The sequence below is a fragment of the Pelobates fuscus genome, chromosome 9, assembly GCF_036172605.1.
Source record: "Pelobates fuscus isolate aPelFus1 chromosome 9, aPelFus1.pri, whole genome shotgun sequence".
In the NCBI taxonomy this organism is placed as follows: Eukaryota; Metazoa; Chordata; class Amphibia; order Anura; family Pelobatidae; genus Pelobates; species Pelobates fuscus.
The window spans coordinates 169,723,732-169,740,202 of NC_086325.1; the positions used below are offsets into that span (position 1 = coordinate 169,723,732).

Genomic DNA, 16,471 nt, shown 5'->3' on the forward strand with positions numbered 1-16,471 from the left:
GATTGATGGACGACCTGACGGCACGGGTGAAGGGTACGACAGAGAAGTTCATAAAACTTTGGGAGCCCTGGGATAATAGCGTAGCAGGATCTGCGTAAACGGAACATGTTCACCGGGAAGATGGGGCATGGAGGGCTCCTAGGCTTTCCCACTGCCGGTCCCGCGATGCCCCGGGCTGATTGCCCCGCTCTCGCCGCGTCCCAGTTCCAGCGCCTTACCTCTTCTTCTCTTCTCTTCTTCTGAATTTTTACTTCTCTTTCTTCTAGGACCACCCCTGATTTCTCGGTGACGCGTTTCGGGGGTAGGTCTTTTCTTTTTATTGAAGGTCTTATTCTTCTTGGTTCCTCACTTTGCCTGTCTACCCAACATCTCCTCAGGTACGATCGGTGCGATAAGGGAATGCGGAGATATCGTATTCTCCGGATACCATTTTCCTGACAGGACCCTTGTAGGACAAAGGGTAATTCCCCGAGCCTTATAAACTTCCTCCAACTAGAGTCAGCTGACCGTGACGACCTGTACAGGGAAGCTCGGGATGGTTTAGCTATGGCTATTAGGTGACTTCTTGTATCACTACTGTTGGTTACCGCTAACCGGACACGTTACCTTGTGTTCCTGGTCCTCTAATCGAATAGAAATCGGAAGACAACAGCCAAAACGTATAGCATAATACCAAATCCCTGATGGGGATCAGGCGCCATGGAAATTAGGGATAAGCGTGTCTGGAGGACAGCTGTCGATAAGATTGTTTTCCTCAGACCGATCTCTTCCACTGAGGCTTCTAAGCAGGACACCCAATAGTACCGTTCCTGTTATGACACCCTCGTGCAAAAGTGAGGAATTTTAATACTTATGCTGTATAAACAATATAAAACCCTCGATGGGGGGCAAGTTGTATAGAATTATCAAAGTGGCTTGTACTATATGCTGTTGTTGCATTGTTGCATTTACAAAACTGTTTGTGTATATTTTGGCTTCTGCGCAAGCCTTCAAGTTGTATGAATCTTGCCTTAACTATCGTGTGCAAAAATAAAGAATTAAAAAAAAAAAAAAATATGGCAATCACCCAGAGTGTAACACTCACACTAAAGAAAAAGTGAACACCTAAAATGAATGAACTAAATAAATAGAAATGTAATAAATGAAATGCACGGTCTGGTAACTTAGAATAAGAAGATTATAAAGTGCGTTATATATATTATGTACTTAAGCACACATCTGTGCATACCGGGAAACTGTCTGATAAACATCGTAAAGGGGGCATTCAGTATGAGATAAGGATATTCAGTGATGCCTAGAGACAGAGAAATGAGTGACAATATGTCAAAAAAGGTTCTATAAGGCTGTAGCTGATATATTGTAACACATACGATAGTTACTTTGTCAGGTAGCAATTAGTAACAAGTATAAGAATACCTGTCGGTGGATGTTGAAAAAGCCTTCGACAGGGTCGGGTGGGGGTTTTTGAGGAGAACTCTCTCACAATTCGGTTTTGAGGGGTGGTTTATGGATGCAGTTGGGGCTATTTATTCGAACCCTTCAGCTCCTATCGTAACTCGTGATATATGCTCAGACTGGTTCAGTATTAATAATGGGACAAGGCAGGGGTGCCCTCTTTCTCCCCTACTATATGTGTTATCAATAGAACCTTTGGCGAATAATATCCGACAAAATGATAGGATTAGAGGAATGGGTACACAAGATGATGAATGGAAGATATGTTTGTATGCAGATGATATTTTAATTTCTATTACAGAGCCTCATGTTTCCCTCCCATATTTAATGCAAGAATTTGATAACTATAGTAGTGTCTCAAACTATAGCTTGAATATGAATAAAACAAAATCTATGTCTATCAATATACAAAGAGACAAATTAACATTATTAAAGAAAGATTTTGATTTTAAATGGACGGAAAAAGAGTTTCCATATTTAGGGGTGATTATATCTGCAGATACAAAAAGGACTATGGAAATAAATTTTTTGAAATTGTTAAAAGAAATTAACGCCGGGGGCGGGGCCGGGCCACCGAGCCGAGCGGCAGCCATCTACACGAGCTCCGGCTCTTAGCTGCTTAAAGCATCAATAAATGAAAAGAGAACCCACCAGAACCTGGTGAAAAGATGGATAACTATGTGGGGACATGCCCAGGAGCAAAGGGACATGCCAATTGCCACGCTGGCAGCCCAAACCTGGCGGAGAAAACCCCTGAGGCCTGGGACAAACAAAGACTGTAACACGCAATAAAAGACCGAAGGATGGGGTCCCGGCCTGGCCCTGCTCCCCCCCCTGGCCGGGGGGGTGATCCCGGCCCAGGAGTCCAAGCTTCAAAAACTGGAGGATTACCCGGCGCGTGGGGCTTGCCCGCGCAGGATTAAAATGGCCGCCGGACTACTCACCCCGACACATGGTGTGCCACATGGTGTGCCACACTTACAAATACCAAAGTACCACCCTGAGACACCTCGGCCCCCGAGGTGGTGGACCCCGCGGCTGAACTCCCCCGGGTGGCAAACTGATCGGCATGGAGCCGGCCCCGGTCCCTGGATTAGGTGGTGGTCTGGGAGAACATGCCCCTACCTCTGTGAGCCCTGTGGACCTGGGATGCACGGGCCCCCCGGCGGACCGGTGGCCGGGTGGGCGCGTGCCGGCACCAAGCATGAGACCGGAGGCGGGTGAGGCATACCGGAGCTGGAGCTCCAGGGGGGCTCCGATGCAGCTGGGGAGGTGCAGGAGACGGGGGTTCGCTATATTGGGGGTGTCTGGGGGACTTGGATGTGGGTAACTTGCCCAGCATGAACATGCATACCTTGTGTGGACTAGTGGTGCGGCTAAATCGAAGAGCAGCATACAGAAGCATATCTTGCCTCAACGCAAGCAGAAGTCATATCACTGGGAAGTCTGTAGGGGTGGTCGGGAGGCTGATGACCCCGGGCGGGATGGCCCCCGCATGCTGGGCGATAAAACGCCTCCTCCAGTGAAGTGACTCCAGTCTACATAGTGAGCTGACCGGTTCTACAGTTCGCATTTATTTTTCTTTACTTTATTATTTTCACGCATGCATTTAATTTTTACACAGTTAGCATCATTATACAGGCCCTTTAAGAATTCAGGGAACGTTAGCTGGCCAGTTAAGCATATAAACTGCTTCCGTAACTTCATAAATGATTGCACACTCATTTTATGGCATACCTATGTTGTCATTAATGTTAAACTGCATGACCTGTCTGCACCAGGCCTCTGAAATCCGATAGATCAGGAAGCCTTAATATCTGAGATTGCGCTACCAGGCCGCTATGCATCGCAATATATCTTTATTCTTTAGTTAGGTAATAAATGCTTAATTCAAAAGATAACCTTACTATTTACATTTCAGGGCCCTCTGGGGCAACCACTTAATGCCGTTTATTATTGTTAACTTGATAGCCAGACAGATGTCATATATAACGTTTGTTGACATGCTTACACTTTACCTTAGAGCGCATGCACCTGGCTCGAGAAGAGCCCGCTTCACGCATACAGACCTGAACATTTGGTCACGCAATTAAGCACATCCTGCACTTATCGACTATTTCATACTTAACACCCGCATATCAGATGCACAACTTTTATTCATAATTAAGCTTCCCTTTTGGCAGTCCTATGGCTATGGTCCTTTAAGTTTTATCTGCAGCCAAAACGGATCTCGCACAGTTAATGTATACTTAATTTCCTCACCAGCATGTTTATTCCTGTTAAATGCCCTTGTTATACCAAATCTTGCAGAGTCTATGTACATCCGATTTACTTTACTTTCTTGCGTGTCTCATCTGATTTATATGCCTCTGCGCAGGCAACCAAATGTTATTTTTAGCAATTCAAAAAAAGTATGCCTACGCTTTTTTTTTGCGACTCTAATAAACATATTTAAATAAAGGGTTTTGGAATATAAAAAAAAGAAACTAACGCCCGATTAAAAGAATGGAGAGTGCATGAAATCTCCTGGTGGGGAAGGATCAACACCATTAAAGCCTATATAATCCCAAAATGGGCTTATCTCTTTGGGATCCTCCCTCTCTCGATATCTACACACTGGTTAAGTATGCTACAAAGTAGTATTACATCATATATTTGGAGAGGGAAGAGACCAAGAATTAATACGTACACCCTATCTAGGAAAGCCCAACAGGGGGGATTAGGATACCCCTTCATTACCCAAATATATCAGGCCAATATGCTGGTACATGCCAGCAATTTACAACTAAGTGATTCTAAAAATGAAGCTTGGTACAAGATCGAAGCAGCTAGAATTGTACTAGATAACCTTGAACTTCTCCTTTGGAGAGAAGCAAGTCACAATAATCAAATGGCTGAGATTCCATCTCAATATCCTCTATCTTTATTACAAACACTAAAAGAATGGAATATTATAAAGAAAAAACTAAAATTCAACAAAAAAACTTTATGAGAACTTGGATTTGGCAATTTCTATTCCATTCAACATTTGGTGTAAATCCTTAAGGGTGACTAAAAAAGACATACACTGTTTGAATATTTTAGAGACCTTTACCAAAATTATGTACAGATGGTATTTGGTACCGATTAGACTAGCAAAAATATCCAACTCTAATCCGTTAAATTGCTGGCGGTGTTTCCAACAGGACGGCTCTATGCTCCATATCTGGTGGGCTTATCCCAGAATTAAGCCTCTGTGGAATATTTCATTCAATCTAATATATAGGATCGGAGGCCCTAGATTGGAGCATAAAGCAGAAATTGCCCTTCTCCATATTATGGGTGAAGAAATAAAGGATGCTCGCGAAATTGTGACTATACATTGTTTATTAGCAACTAAAATTCTTATCGCGAGATTCTGGAAAAGTACCTTGATCCCCAATAGAGACCAAGTTAAAGCCCAATTATTATATCAACTAGAGATGGAAAAAGGGACCATCCTTATGAATGATCACCCGAATGTTGATATTCTGATATTATACTCTAATCTTGTTGATATGACTAAAGGGCTGGTTTGAAACATCTGGATAAATGTAATGGATTATCCATAGACTTTTCCGAAACCCAGTACTGGATATTATCTTATGGGCTCCCGGACCATATACTGACCATATATTGATAATAGTGCTACTTTTTGCTTTTATCTTTTTTTTATCTTAACTTTTTCTTTTTTTTATACGGAACTCTCGACCTGTTATTTTATGTCAATATCTCTGACCAGTTATATTTGTCTGATATGTCTTATCTCTTTGGGTAGTGGGTTTCTCAGAAATGTGATGACTCGACTTATTCATATTGTATCTCAAACCTATATGCATTGGAAGAGTTATATCTTAGATATATATGACTTAATCTGATATACCCTATGTGTTGTAGTCCTGTAATACCCCTCTCGGTTGTTGTATTGTATCTTCTTTGTCGTGTCTGTTTTTATTGATATAAAATTTAATAAAAAAGAATTAAATACGAAGAATATATTTAGCAGTAGACCTCAATGGTCACACAACGGTGCATATCTGTATTGGGCACCTAAATCCCACCCGGCTTGTCAGAAAACATAAAAGAAAATAGAGCGCGAACGTTAGAAAAACATCATCCTGTTAGTATATCAGGCTGCGTGTTAGATCCCTTGACGCGCGTGTTTCACCCGACCAGGCTCGTCAGAAGGGAACCGGTCGGTGTGAGACACTCCGTTTATAACGGGGAAAATCACTTGTGATTGGTCCTTAACGAGTGAATGTGATTCGTTAGTTACAAAAACGTCATCGGGATTGTTCTGCCCATTGAATGACGTAGGAATGTTAACCTTTAGTATGCCAGAAAAAAAGGAGATTCAAAGATTAGTTAATCAATATAGTATAAACAAAATATTACATTATTGCAGAATTCTTACACAGAGGAATATGTATTTGTGACTACAAATCATTATATCCTTGTAGTAATAGAAAGATAGATCTTACCAGCTGTAATATACACACTAGTTTAAAGAAACAGATGAAATAAATAGTACTAACTGGGATAAAAACTTATGAAAACATTAAGAGGAGATATTAACCCTTCATTCTCCAATAAACCAAGATTGGTATAAGAGAAGATGAAATACACGGACAGTAACCAAAGGATGCAAAATATTTCATGCAGGATTTTAGGTTATTTGCAGAATAATAATTGAATGGAGAGGTAGTAAAATTGCTGTTTTCTGTAAGAGATGCCAAAAATAAATATGAATATTCTCAGGTGCCGTGTTATGAAAGATTTAAAGAAACGGATAAAGTGTTGCTTCGTATGGGCACTAGTAATGGATGTAACGCATGAGTCCAAAGAAGTATATTAATAACGGACTAAGGCTAAATGTGTAAATTTGAACATAGTGATTAGTGTTGTCGCGAACATAAAATTTTCGGTTCGCGAACGGCGAACGCGAACTTCCGCAAATGTTCGCGAACCGGCGAACCGGGTGAACCGCCATAGACTTCAATGGGCAGGCGAAATTTAAAACCCACAGGGACTCTTTCTGGCCACAATAGTGATGGAAAAGTTGTTTCAAGGGAACTAACACCTGGACTGTGGCATGCCAGAGGGGGATCTATGGCAAAACTCCCATGGAAAATTACACAGTTGATGCAGAGTCTGGTTTTAATCCATAAAGGGCATAAATCACCTAACATTCCTAAATCACAATGGATTTGGATTGACACCTGACATATGACATATTGACACCTTGACATATGGATTGACACCTGTCCTCAGAGACCCTGATACACACTGACACAGAGCAGAATAGGGACTGTTCCCCCTACATAGGGTCACTTGGCAGATATGGATTGACACCTGTCCTCAGGGACCCTGATACACACTGACACAGCGCAGAATAGGGACTGTTCCCCCTACATAGGGTCACTTGGCAGATATGGATTGACACCTGTCCTCAGGGACCCTGATACACACTGACACAGAGCAGAATAGGGACTGTTCTCCCTACTTGGCAGATATGGATTGACACCTGTCCTCAGGGACCCTGATACACACTGACACAGAGCAGAATAGGGACTGTTACTCCTACATAGGGTCACTTGGCAGATATGGATTGACACCTGTCCTCAGGGACCCTGATACACACTGACACAGAGCAGAATAGGGACTGTTCCCCCTACATAGGGTCACTTGGCAGATATGGATTGACACCTGTCCTCAGGGACCCTGATACACACTGACACAGAGCAGAATAGGGACTGTTCCCCCTACATAGGGTCACTTGGCAGATATGGATTGACACCTGTCCTCAGGGACCCTGATACACACTGACACAGAGCAGAATAGGGACTGTTCCTCCTACATAGGGTCACCATTTTTAGCCCAAGGCAGCTCATCTCATCAGGCCTTTTTTAGTCGAATGTATCGCCCACTGTCAGTCCCTTCGGGATCCATCCCTCATTCATCTTAAGAAAGGTGAGGTAATCTAGACTTTTTTGACCTCACTCTTCTCAGTGACAATACCTCCTGCTGCACTGAAGGTCCTTTCTGACAGGACAATTGAAGCGGGGAAGGCCAGAAGTTCTATCCCAAATTGGGATAGCTCAGGCCACAGGTCAAGCCTGCACACCCAGTAGTCAAGGGGTTCATCGCTCCTCGATATCTGCAGTTAAGGTGAGGTAGTCTGCTACCTGTAGGTCGAGTCGTTCTCTGAGGGTGGATCCCGAAGGGCTGTGGCGATGCGTAGGACTTAAAAGGCTCCGCATGTCCTCCATCAACAACACGTCTTTAAAGCGTCCTGTCCTTGCCGGCGTGGTCGTGGGAGGAGGAGGATTACTTTCACCTCTTCCCCTGTTAGATTCCCGTTGTGCTGTGACATCACCCTTATATGCTGTGTAAAGCATACTTTTTAATTTATTTTGCAAATGCTGCATCCTTTCCGACTTCTTGTAATTTGGTAACATTTCAGCCACTTTCTGCTTATACCAGGGGTCTAGTAGCGTGGACACCCAGTACAGGTCATTCTCCTTCAGCCTTTTTATACGAGGGTCCCTCAACAGGCACGACAGCATGAAAGACCCCATTTGCACAAGGTTGGATGCCGAGCTACTCATTTCCCGTTCCTCCTCCTCAGTGATCTCAATGAAGGTATGTTCTTCCCCCCAGCCACGTACAACACCACGGGTACCAGATAGGTGACAACGAGCACCCTGGGATGCCTGTTGTGGTTGGTCTTCCTCCTCCTCCTCAAAGCCACATTCCTCCTCTGACTCCTCTTCCTCACAATCCTTTTCCAGCGTTGTCGCAGGTCCAGCAAGCGATTTCTGTTTCTGTTTCTGGTGGTGATGGTGACCACAACTCTTCCTCTTCACGCTCATCTACGGCCTGATCCAGCACTCTTCGCAGGGCACGCTCCACGCTGGATATCTGCAAAGTGCGCCATGGCCGTGTAGGAACGCCTGAAATGGCCACACACCTTCCTGGCCTGCTTCAGGACGTCCTGTAAGCCTGTGTACTTATGCACAAAGCGTTGTACAATCAGATTACACACATGTGCCATGCACGGCACATGTGTCAACTTGCCCAACTTCAATGCCGCCAACAAATTTGTTCCGTTGTCACAAACCACTTTGCCGATCTCCAGTTGCTGCGGAGTCAGCCACTTTTCCACCTGTGCATTCAGGGCGGACAGGAGTGCTTGTCCGGTGTGACTCTCTGCTTTCAAGCAAGTCAAACCCAAGACGGCGTGACACTGCCGTATCCGGGATGTGGAATAGTACCTGGGGAGCTGCGGGGTGCCGTTGATGTGGAGCAAGACGCAGCAGCAGAAGAGGACTCAGCCGAGGAGGTTATGGAAGAGGATGGAGTAGGAGGAGTAGAGGAGGTGGCAGCAGGCCTGCCTGCAAGTCGTAGTGGTGTCACCAACTCCTCTGCAGAGCCACGCATTCCATGCTTGGCAGCCGTCAGCAGGTTTACCCAATGCGCAGTGTAGGTGATATACCTGCCCTGACCATGCTTTGCAGACCAGGTATCAGTGGTCAGATGGACCCTTTCCACAACACTGTGTGCCAGACATGCCATTACTTCCTTTGCACAATCGAGTACAGGTTGGGGATTGCCTTTTGTGAAAATAAATTTCGTCCGGGTACCTTCCACTGCGGTGTCCCAATAGCCACAAATTTTTTGAACGCCTCAGACTCCACTAGCTTGTATGGTAAAAGCTGGCGGGGTAAGAGTTAAGACAAGCCAGCTGTCAGACGCTGGGAGAGGGGGTGACTTTCTGACATTGGCTTCTTACGCTCAAACATGTCCTTGACAGACACCTGACTGTGGGCAGATGAGCGGGAACTGCTCAAGGCGAGAGGCGGACTGGCGGATGGTTGAGAGGGGGCAAGGAGGACAGCAGTGGTTGACGTGGCTGAAGATGCTGGACCAGGAGGAGGATGGCGGCTTTGAGTTTGTGTGCTGCTTGTACTCATGTGTTGATCCCATAGGCGTTTGTGATGTGCGATTATGTGCCTACGCAAAGCAGTTGTACCTAGGTGGGTGTTGGACTTCCCACGACTCAGTTTCTTGTGGCACAGGTTGCAAATGGCATCGCTGTTGTCAGAGGCAGACACACAAAAAAAAATGCCACACTGCTGAGCACTGCAATGACGGCATTCTGGTGGTGGACACAGCATGCGTTCATTGGCGTGCTGTCGGGCTGACCCCGGGTGCCGATGCATGCTGTCTGACTGTGCCACTAGCTCCTTGCGACGACCTCCCCCTGCTTCCAACTCGTCTCCTCCTCCTCTCTGTCTCCCCATCTGAACTTTCGCCCTGTTCTTCTTCTTGCCGAGCGGGCACCCACGTGACATCCATGGACGCATCGTCATCATCAACCGCTTCACTTGTATCTGACAACTCAGCAAAGGAAGCAGCAGCGGGTACAACATCATCATCATCACACCGTACGTCCATGTGTGTAATGCTGCCTGACTGAGACATATCCCTGTTATCTACATCCTCTGGCAATAATGGTTGCGCATCACTCATTTCTTCAAACGGATGTGTAAATAACTCCTCTGACAGATAAAGTGAAGCGGCTGTGGTGCTAGTGGCGGCAGGCGGGTGAGTGGTACCTTGAGAGGTGCCCGAAGCTAAGCTGGAGGAGGATGGTGCGTCAAGGTTCCGAGCGGAAGCTGTAGAAGATTGGGTGTCCTGTGTTAGCCAGTCAACTATGTCCTCAGAACTTTTCAAGTTCAGGGTACGTGGCCTCTGAAAATTGGGCATTATTCTAGGGCAAAAGGGAATCACAGCACCACGACCACGACGGCCCCTGCGGGGTGGCCTGCCTCTGCCTGTCATTTTTTTTTGGATTAGTGGTTCTATGCGTGCAAGCTACTGTGAGACCAGATATGAGTGGCAATGTGCACTGGCAGAGGTTGGCAGAGTACACGCTGTAGGCCTGACACACCCGCTTGAAGACAAGTAACTGCTATTCAATCTATAACAGTGAAAAACGTTTTTTGGGTTTAAATGCACACTATTGTGACACCAGATATGAGTGACAATGTGCACTTGCAGAGGTTGGCAGAGTACACGCTGTAGGCCTGACACACCCGCTTGAAGACAAGTAACTGCTATTCAATCTATAACAGTGAAAAAAGTTTTTGGGTTTTAAATGCACGCTATTGTGACACCAGATATGAGTGGCAATGTGCACTTGCAGAGGTTGGCAGAGTACACGCTGTAGACCTGACACACCCGCTTGAAGACAAGTAACTGCTATTTAATCTATAACAGTGAAAAAAGTTTTTTGGTTTTAAATGCACGCTATTGTGACACCAGATATGAGTGGCAATGTGCACTTCCAGAGGTTGGCAGAGTACACGCTGTAGGCCTGACACCCGCTTGCAGACAAGTAACTGCTATTCAATCTATAACAGTGAAAAAAGTTTTTTGGTTTTAAATGCACGCTATTGTGACACCAGATATGAGTGGCAATGTGCACTTGTAAGAGGTTGGCAGAGTACACGCTGTAGGCCTGACACACCCGCTTGAAGACAACTAACTGCTATTCAATCTATAACAGTGAAAAAAGTTTTTTGGTTTTAAATGCACGCTATTGTGACACCAGATATGAGTGGCAATGTGCATTTGTAAGAGGTTGGCAGAGTACACGCTGTAGGCCTGACACACCCGCTTGAAGACAACTAACTGCTATTCAATCTATAATAGTGAAAAAAGTTTTTTGGTTTTAAATGCACGCTATTGTGACACCAGATATTAGTGGCAATGTGCACTTGCAGAGGTTGGCAGAGTACACGCTGTAGGCCTGACACACCCGCTTGAAGACAACTAACTGCTATTCAATCTATAACAGTGAAAAAAGTTTTTTGGTTTTAAATGCACGCTATTGTGACACCAGATATGAGTGGCAATGTGCACTTGCAGAGGTTGGCAGAGTACACGCTGTAGGCCTGACACACCCGCTTGAAGACAACTAACTGCTATTCAATCTATAACAGTGAAAAAAGTTTTTTGGTTTTAAATGCACGCTATTGTGACACCAGATATGAGTGGCAATGTGCACTTGTAAGAGGTTGGCAGAGTACACGCTGTAGGCCTGACACACCCGCTTGAAGACAACTAACTGCTATTCAATCTATAACAGTGAAAAAAGTTTTTTGGTTTTACAGTAAATGCATGCTATTTTGACACCAGATATGAGTGGCAATGTGCACTTGCAGAGGTTGGCAGAGTACACGCTGTAGGCCTGACACCCGCTTAAAATAAATATATATGTAATACATTTTCTAAATTAGAAAGTTCATACATTCCCACCTGTTCTGCAGGTCCTGCAGCTCCGATGATCCGGAATTTTTTTGCCCAGCATTAACCTCTTTCTTCATTCTAATAGAGTAGGATCATAGAGGTAGTGAGTACCTTTGGAAGACATTTAGTAAAAAATAGATAAAAATAATGTTAGTTAAAAAAAATCTAACATTGTAACATAATTAAATACTCGACAAATAAAATAAAATACTCACATTGTGCGGGGTTAGGAACTAAATTGTGCAGGAGTCTACAGGGTTGGAATAATTCCCATCTCTTCATGTGAAGGAAGCTACTCTGCACAAACAATCAATTAACAGAGCATTAGAACTTCTAAAGTAAACACACTGTGCTAAGATAGGTTGAGAAATGAAACCTTCTACAGTAGTAGTCATGGTTTCAGAAGTATCATCGTACCCTGACAAAGTATGTGTTACGGAACCGGATTGGTGCGATCACGTATTTGCGCCTGATCAGCATGTCCAATCCGGACTGCCTACCATGCGGCTTCATCTCCTTGTGGCATTTGGGTAGACACTGGTTGCTTCTCGACGGAGCTTCGTTATAGCTCCACCTCCTAGCATACAGTTAATGACGTAAACATGCACGCATGTTCTGACGTCACAGGGACTGACCAATATCTGAGTTCCTACGGATATTTAGGCCCCCTGTTATGGCTTTTCTTTTCTGCCCGTTTATTGGTTGTCAAAGCGTGTATTTATCTTATATTTCTCTTTTCTAACTGTGACTTGTTTTTGACTATTCTTTCTATAATCCTTGACCTTTTGGTTATTTGCCTCATTCTGTATCCCTGACCTTGGTTGGTGTCAGACGTTAAGTCCGGCCACTCTGAGACCCGGAAATACGTATATTTCACCAGCATTGATTTTACCTTGTGTCAGTACTTAGGCACTGCCTGTTGTATTCATAGTTTATCCTGAAAGTATTTAGTCAAATCGTTTAAGAATGGTTTGACAACTTAACTGGGGTCCACTGGACAATAGTCACCTCCTCCTCAGCAGCTGGAAGTTCTTGTATTGAGCTAAGCCCAGCAGTGCATGGTGCGTTCTATGGATGAGAGTGCTCAGTGACACTCTCAGCCTGTGAGACAGCTGCATGTTAGGGATTAGTACGGTGAAGGTAAATTAAGTTCCTTGCTGGAGCTTCCAGCTCCAATGGAACCGCAAAAGAGTTACCTGGTAGACTCCAAGTAAACAATTGCTAAAAAGTTCTTTAGCGGGATGTAGTGGTTATGGTGCGTGGTGTGCTTCTTTGAACTAGAGTGCTTTTGGTGATTAGATTAACCCTTTAAATTTAGTGTTAGTCTATCTGCTGATGGAGCATTGACTATGTGTGATATCTTTTTACGCCTTCTATGCAAGATCTCACTGGAAGGCAATTCCATGTATCTACTACCCCTTCGCTCTGCTTTCTTTGTTTTATTTACCTCCCTTTACCTCTAGATTTTAGCTCTCACTCCCCTACCTCAAATCCTTTCAGCTTTACCTCCTAATAGATGGTCACATTGATGATAGGTGACACAGCAGATATTTCAGAGTTAACCATCACAGCTCCAACTTGGCTGGCAAATTATTGCTAATTGATTGATATGTCCATTAATCTGTCTCTATTGAAAGGCCATTTACTTGACATGTATTGGATTCAGTGCTGCTGTGAGTGAATTTGCAAATACTTTCTAAAAACAAGATCTGCAAATAATAAGGTAATTAAATACGGAGCAACCTTTTTACATGGTGCCTTTGGCGGTCCTACACTATCGTCCTACACTATTGGCCTTTTTTCCTGTTATATCATTTATTTTGATCCCTCGTTACCTGACTACAATATGCCCAGTACATTCTTTTATTTTTTTTTAATTCCAGCCACCTATAAATATACCTCCTCTTTCATTTTCCTATATTACAACTTGATAAAGGCTGAACGTGACATTCAACTAGTTTGAACGTCTGGTTTCTGACCTAAAACTGATTTTAATTTATAGTTGGAAATGGCACTCTCATGTACTTTTAATCAAGTAAGGAGAGACGTTTTTTGGATTTTCCACTGAGATTTAATAGCAGTGATACGAAAAGATTATTTGTATGAACAGGGTCGTACTTCTATTCCTTGTGTGTCCTAAAAGTTTCTTGTTACAATGGTGGCCGGGGATTCCACCAACATGATACAAAGTGTATAGTGATTGAACTAGCGGACAACCACGCCTTGTCCCATTTTATGCAAAGAGTGAGAAGTTCTATAGTGAGTCGGTTTCTTGACATTCCTGGGACAATGTGTTTAACACTTTTCTGTAAAACAAGGCCATCTTTGCTTTATTCAAAAATTCCTACACTTAGTGGATGAAAAGTAAGTCACTGGAAGGTTGTTCTAGGTACCTACTACCCTTTTAGACAGTCTGTGGAAATACCACCCATCTCTCTCTGCGGAAAGTTGTGTTTCTGGTTAACCCTCTGAGAGCCAGACAGGTACATTATCTATCTCTGGCATGCAGAAACTTTTAGCTTTGTAGAAATTTATTACAAAGGTTAGCAATTAAAAGCGTATTTGTTTGGCTCATTCCAGAGAGTGATCTCTCCGAGTGAATAGTCACGTAATTTACTGAAACCATAGAATTACTCTGATGATTTATTTACTTTGCTAGCTGCTTTAGTCTTACACTTTGGTTAACCCTTTGAGTTGAAGAGAAGAGGTAGTGCTATTCTCCCTTTCTCTCTTTATTGTCAGTGATGATTATTCCATATGTGACTAGTATTTGTCCTTCTGCTCTGTATGAGATTTAATCCAATTCACCCCATCCTCCCCATTTCACAGAAGCCTCACCTTGTTCTCATTCATAGTCTCACATGTACCTTGATCTCCCTCCATTATACTCACCGAGCCTTCTCCTTCCATTATCCTCACCGTGCCTTCATCACCTTCCATTATCCTCACCGTGCCTTGTTCTCCTTCCATTACCCTCACAGTGCCTTCTTCTCCTTCCATTATCCCCACCGTGACTTGTTCTCCTTTCATTATCCTCACCGTGCCTTGTTCTCCTTCCATTATCCCCACCGTGCCTTGTTCTCCTTCCATTATCCCCACCGTGCCTTGTTCTCCTTCCATTATCCCCACCGTGCCTTGTTCTCCTTCCATTATCCTCACAGTGCCTTCTTCTCCTTCCATTATCCTCATCGATCCTTCTTATTCTTCCATTATCCTCAACATGCCTTCTCCTTCCATTATCCTCATCGATCCTTCTTATTCTTCCATTATCCTCAACATGCCTTCTCCTTCCATTATCCTCACCGTCGTACCTTCTCCTTTTATTATCCTCATCGTGCCAGGTTCTCCTTCCATTATCCTCACCGTGCCTTGTTCTCCTTCCATTATCCCCACCGTGCCTTGTTCTCCTTCCATTATCCTCATCAATCCTCCTTTTATTCAATTATCCTCAACGTGCCTTCTCCTTCCATTATCCTCACCGTCGTACCTTCTCCTTCCATTATCCTCACCGTGCCTTGTTCTCCTTCCATTATCCTCATAGTGCCTTCCTATTCTTCCATTATCCTAACTGTGGCTTTTCCTTCCATTATCCTCACCATGCCTTCTCCTTCCATTATCCTCACTTTGCATTCTTCTCCTTCCATTATGCTCACCGTGCTTTCTTCTCCTTCTGTTATCCTCACTGTGCCTTCTCCTTCCACTATCCCCCACCGTGCCTTTTTCTCCTTCCATTATCCTCACCGTACCTTCAATCTGCTTCCGATATCCTCACTGTCGCGCCTTCTACTTCCATTATCCTCATCGTGCCTTGTTCTCCTTCCATTATCCTCACCATGCCTTCTTCTCATTCCATTATTCTCACCGTGCCTTGTTCTCCTTCCATTATCCTCATGGTGCCTTCTTATTCTTCCATTATCCTCACCGTGCCTTCTCCTTCCATTATCCTCACCGTCGTACCTTCTCCTTTCATTATCCTCATCGTGCCAGGTTCTCCTTCCATTATACTCACCGTGCCTTGTTCTCCTTCCATTATCCCCACCGTGCCTTGTTCTCCTTCCATTATCCTCCTTTTATTCAATTATCCTCAACGTGCCTTCTCCTTCCATTATCCTCACCGTCGTACCTTCTCCTTCCATTATCCTCACCGTGCCTTGTTCTCCTTCCATTATCCTCATAGTGCCTTCCTATTCTTCCATTATCCTCACTGTGGCTTTTCCTTCCATTATCCTCACCGTGCCTTCTCCTTCCATTATCCTCACTTTGCATTCTTCTCCTTCCATTATGTTCACCGTGCTTTCTTCTCCTTCTGTTATCCTCACTGTGCCTTCTCCTTCCACTATCCCCCACCGTGCCTTTTTCTCCTTCCATTATCCTCACCATACCTTCAATCTGCTTCCGATATCCTCACTGTTTCGCCTTCTACTTCCATTATCCTCATCGTGCCTTGTTCTCCTTCCATTATCCTCATCGTGCCTTCTTATTCTTCCATTATCCTCAACATGCCTTCTTCTACTTCCATTATTCTCACCGTGCCTTGTTCTCCTTCCATTATCCTCATCGTGCCTTCTTATTCTTCCATTATCCTCACCGTGCCTTCTCCTTCCATTACCCTCACCGTGCTTTCTTCTCCTTCCGTTATCCTCACCATGCCTTCTCCTTCCATTATCCCCACTGGGCCTTCTTC

General features: G+C 44.2%; 1 protein-coding gene across 3 annotated transcripts in view; it reads right to left on the reverse strand.

The window, feature by feature from the left end:
* LOC134573384 (cholesterol 7-desaturase nvd-like) overlaps positions 1 to 14,811 on the reverse strand; it is a 41,837-nt gene extending 27,026 nt beyond the window's left edge. The window contains exons 1-3 of one of the 3 annotated variants that reach the window (XM_063433121.1): positions 14,680 to 14,811; positions 12,003 to 12,084; positions 11,797 to 11,865 (exon numbers count right to left, since the gene is read on the reverse strand). In XM_063433121.1, the coding sequence (XP_063289191.1) occupies positions 11,797 to 11,848 (52 nt within the window). In that variant the 5' untranslated portion in view covers positions 11,849 to 11,865; positions 12,003 to 12,084; positions 14,680 to 14,811. Of the gene's footprint in view, positions 1 to 11,796; positions 11,899 to 12,002; positions 12,085 to 14,679 lie in introns of all 3 variants that reach the window. The other 2 variants (XM_063433120.1, XM_063433122.1) reach the window with 2 other exon arrangements.
* Between the last annotated feature and the right edge of the window lie 1,660 nt (positions 14,812 to 16,471).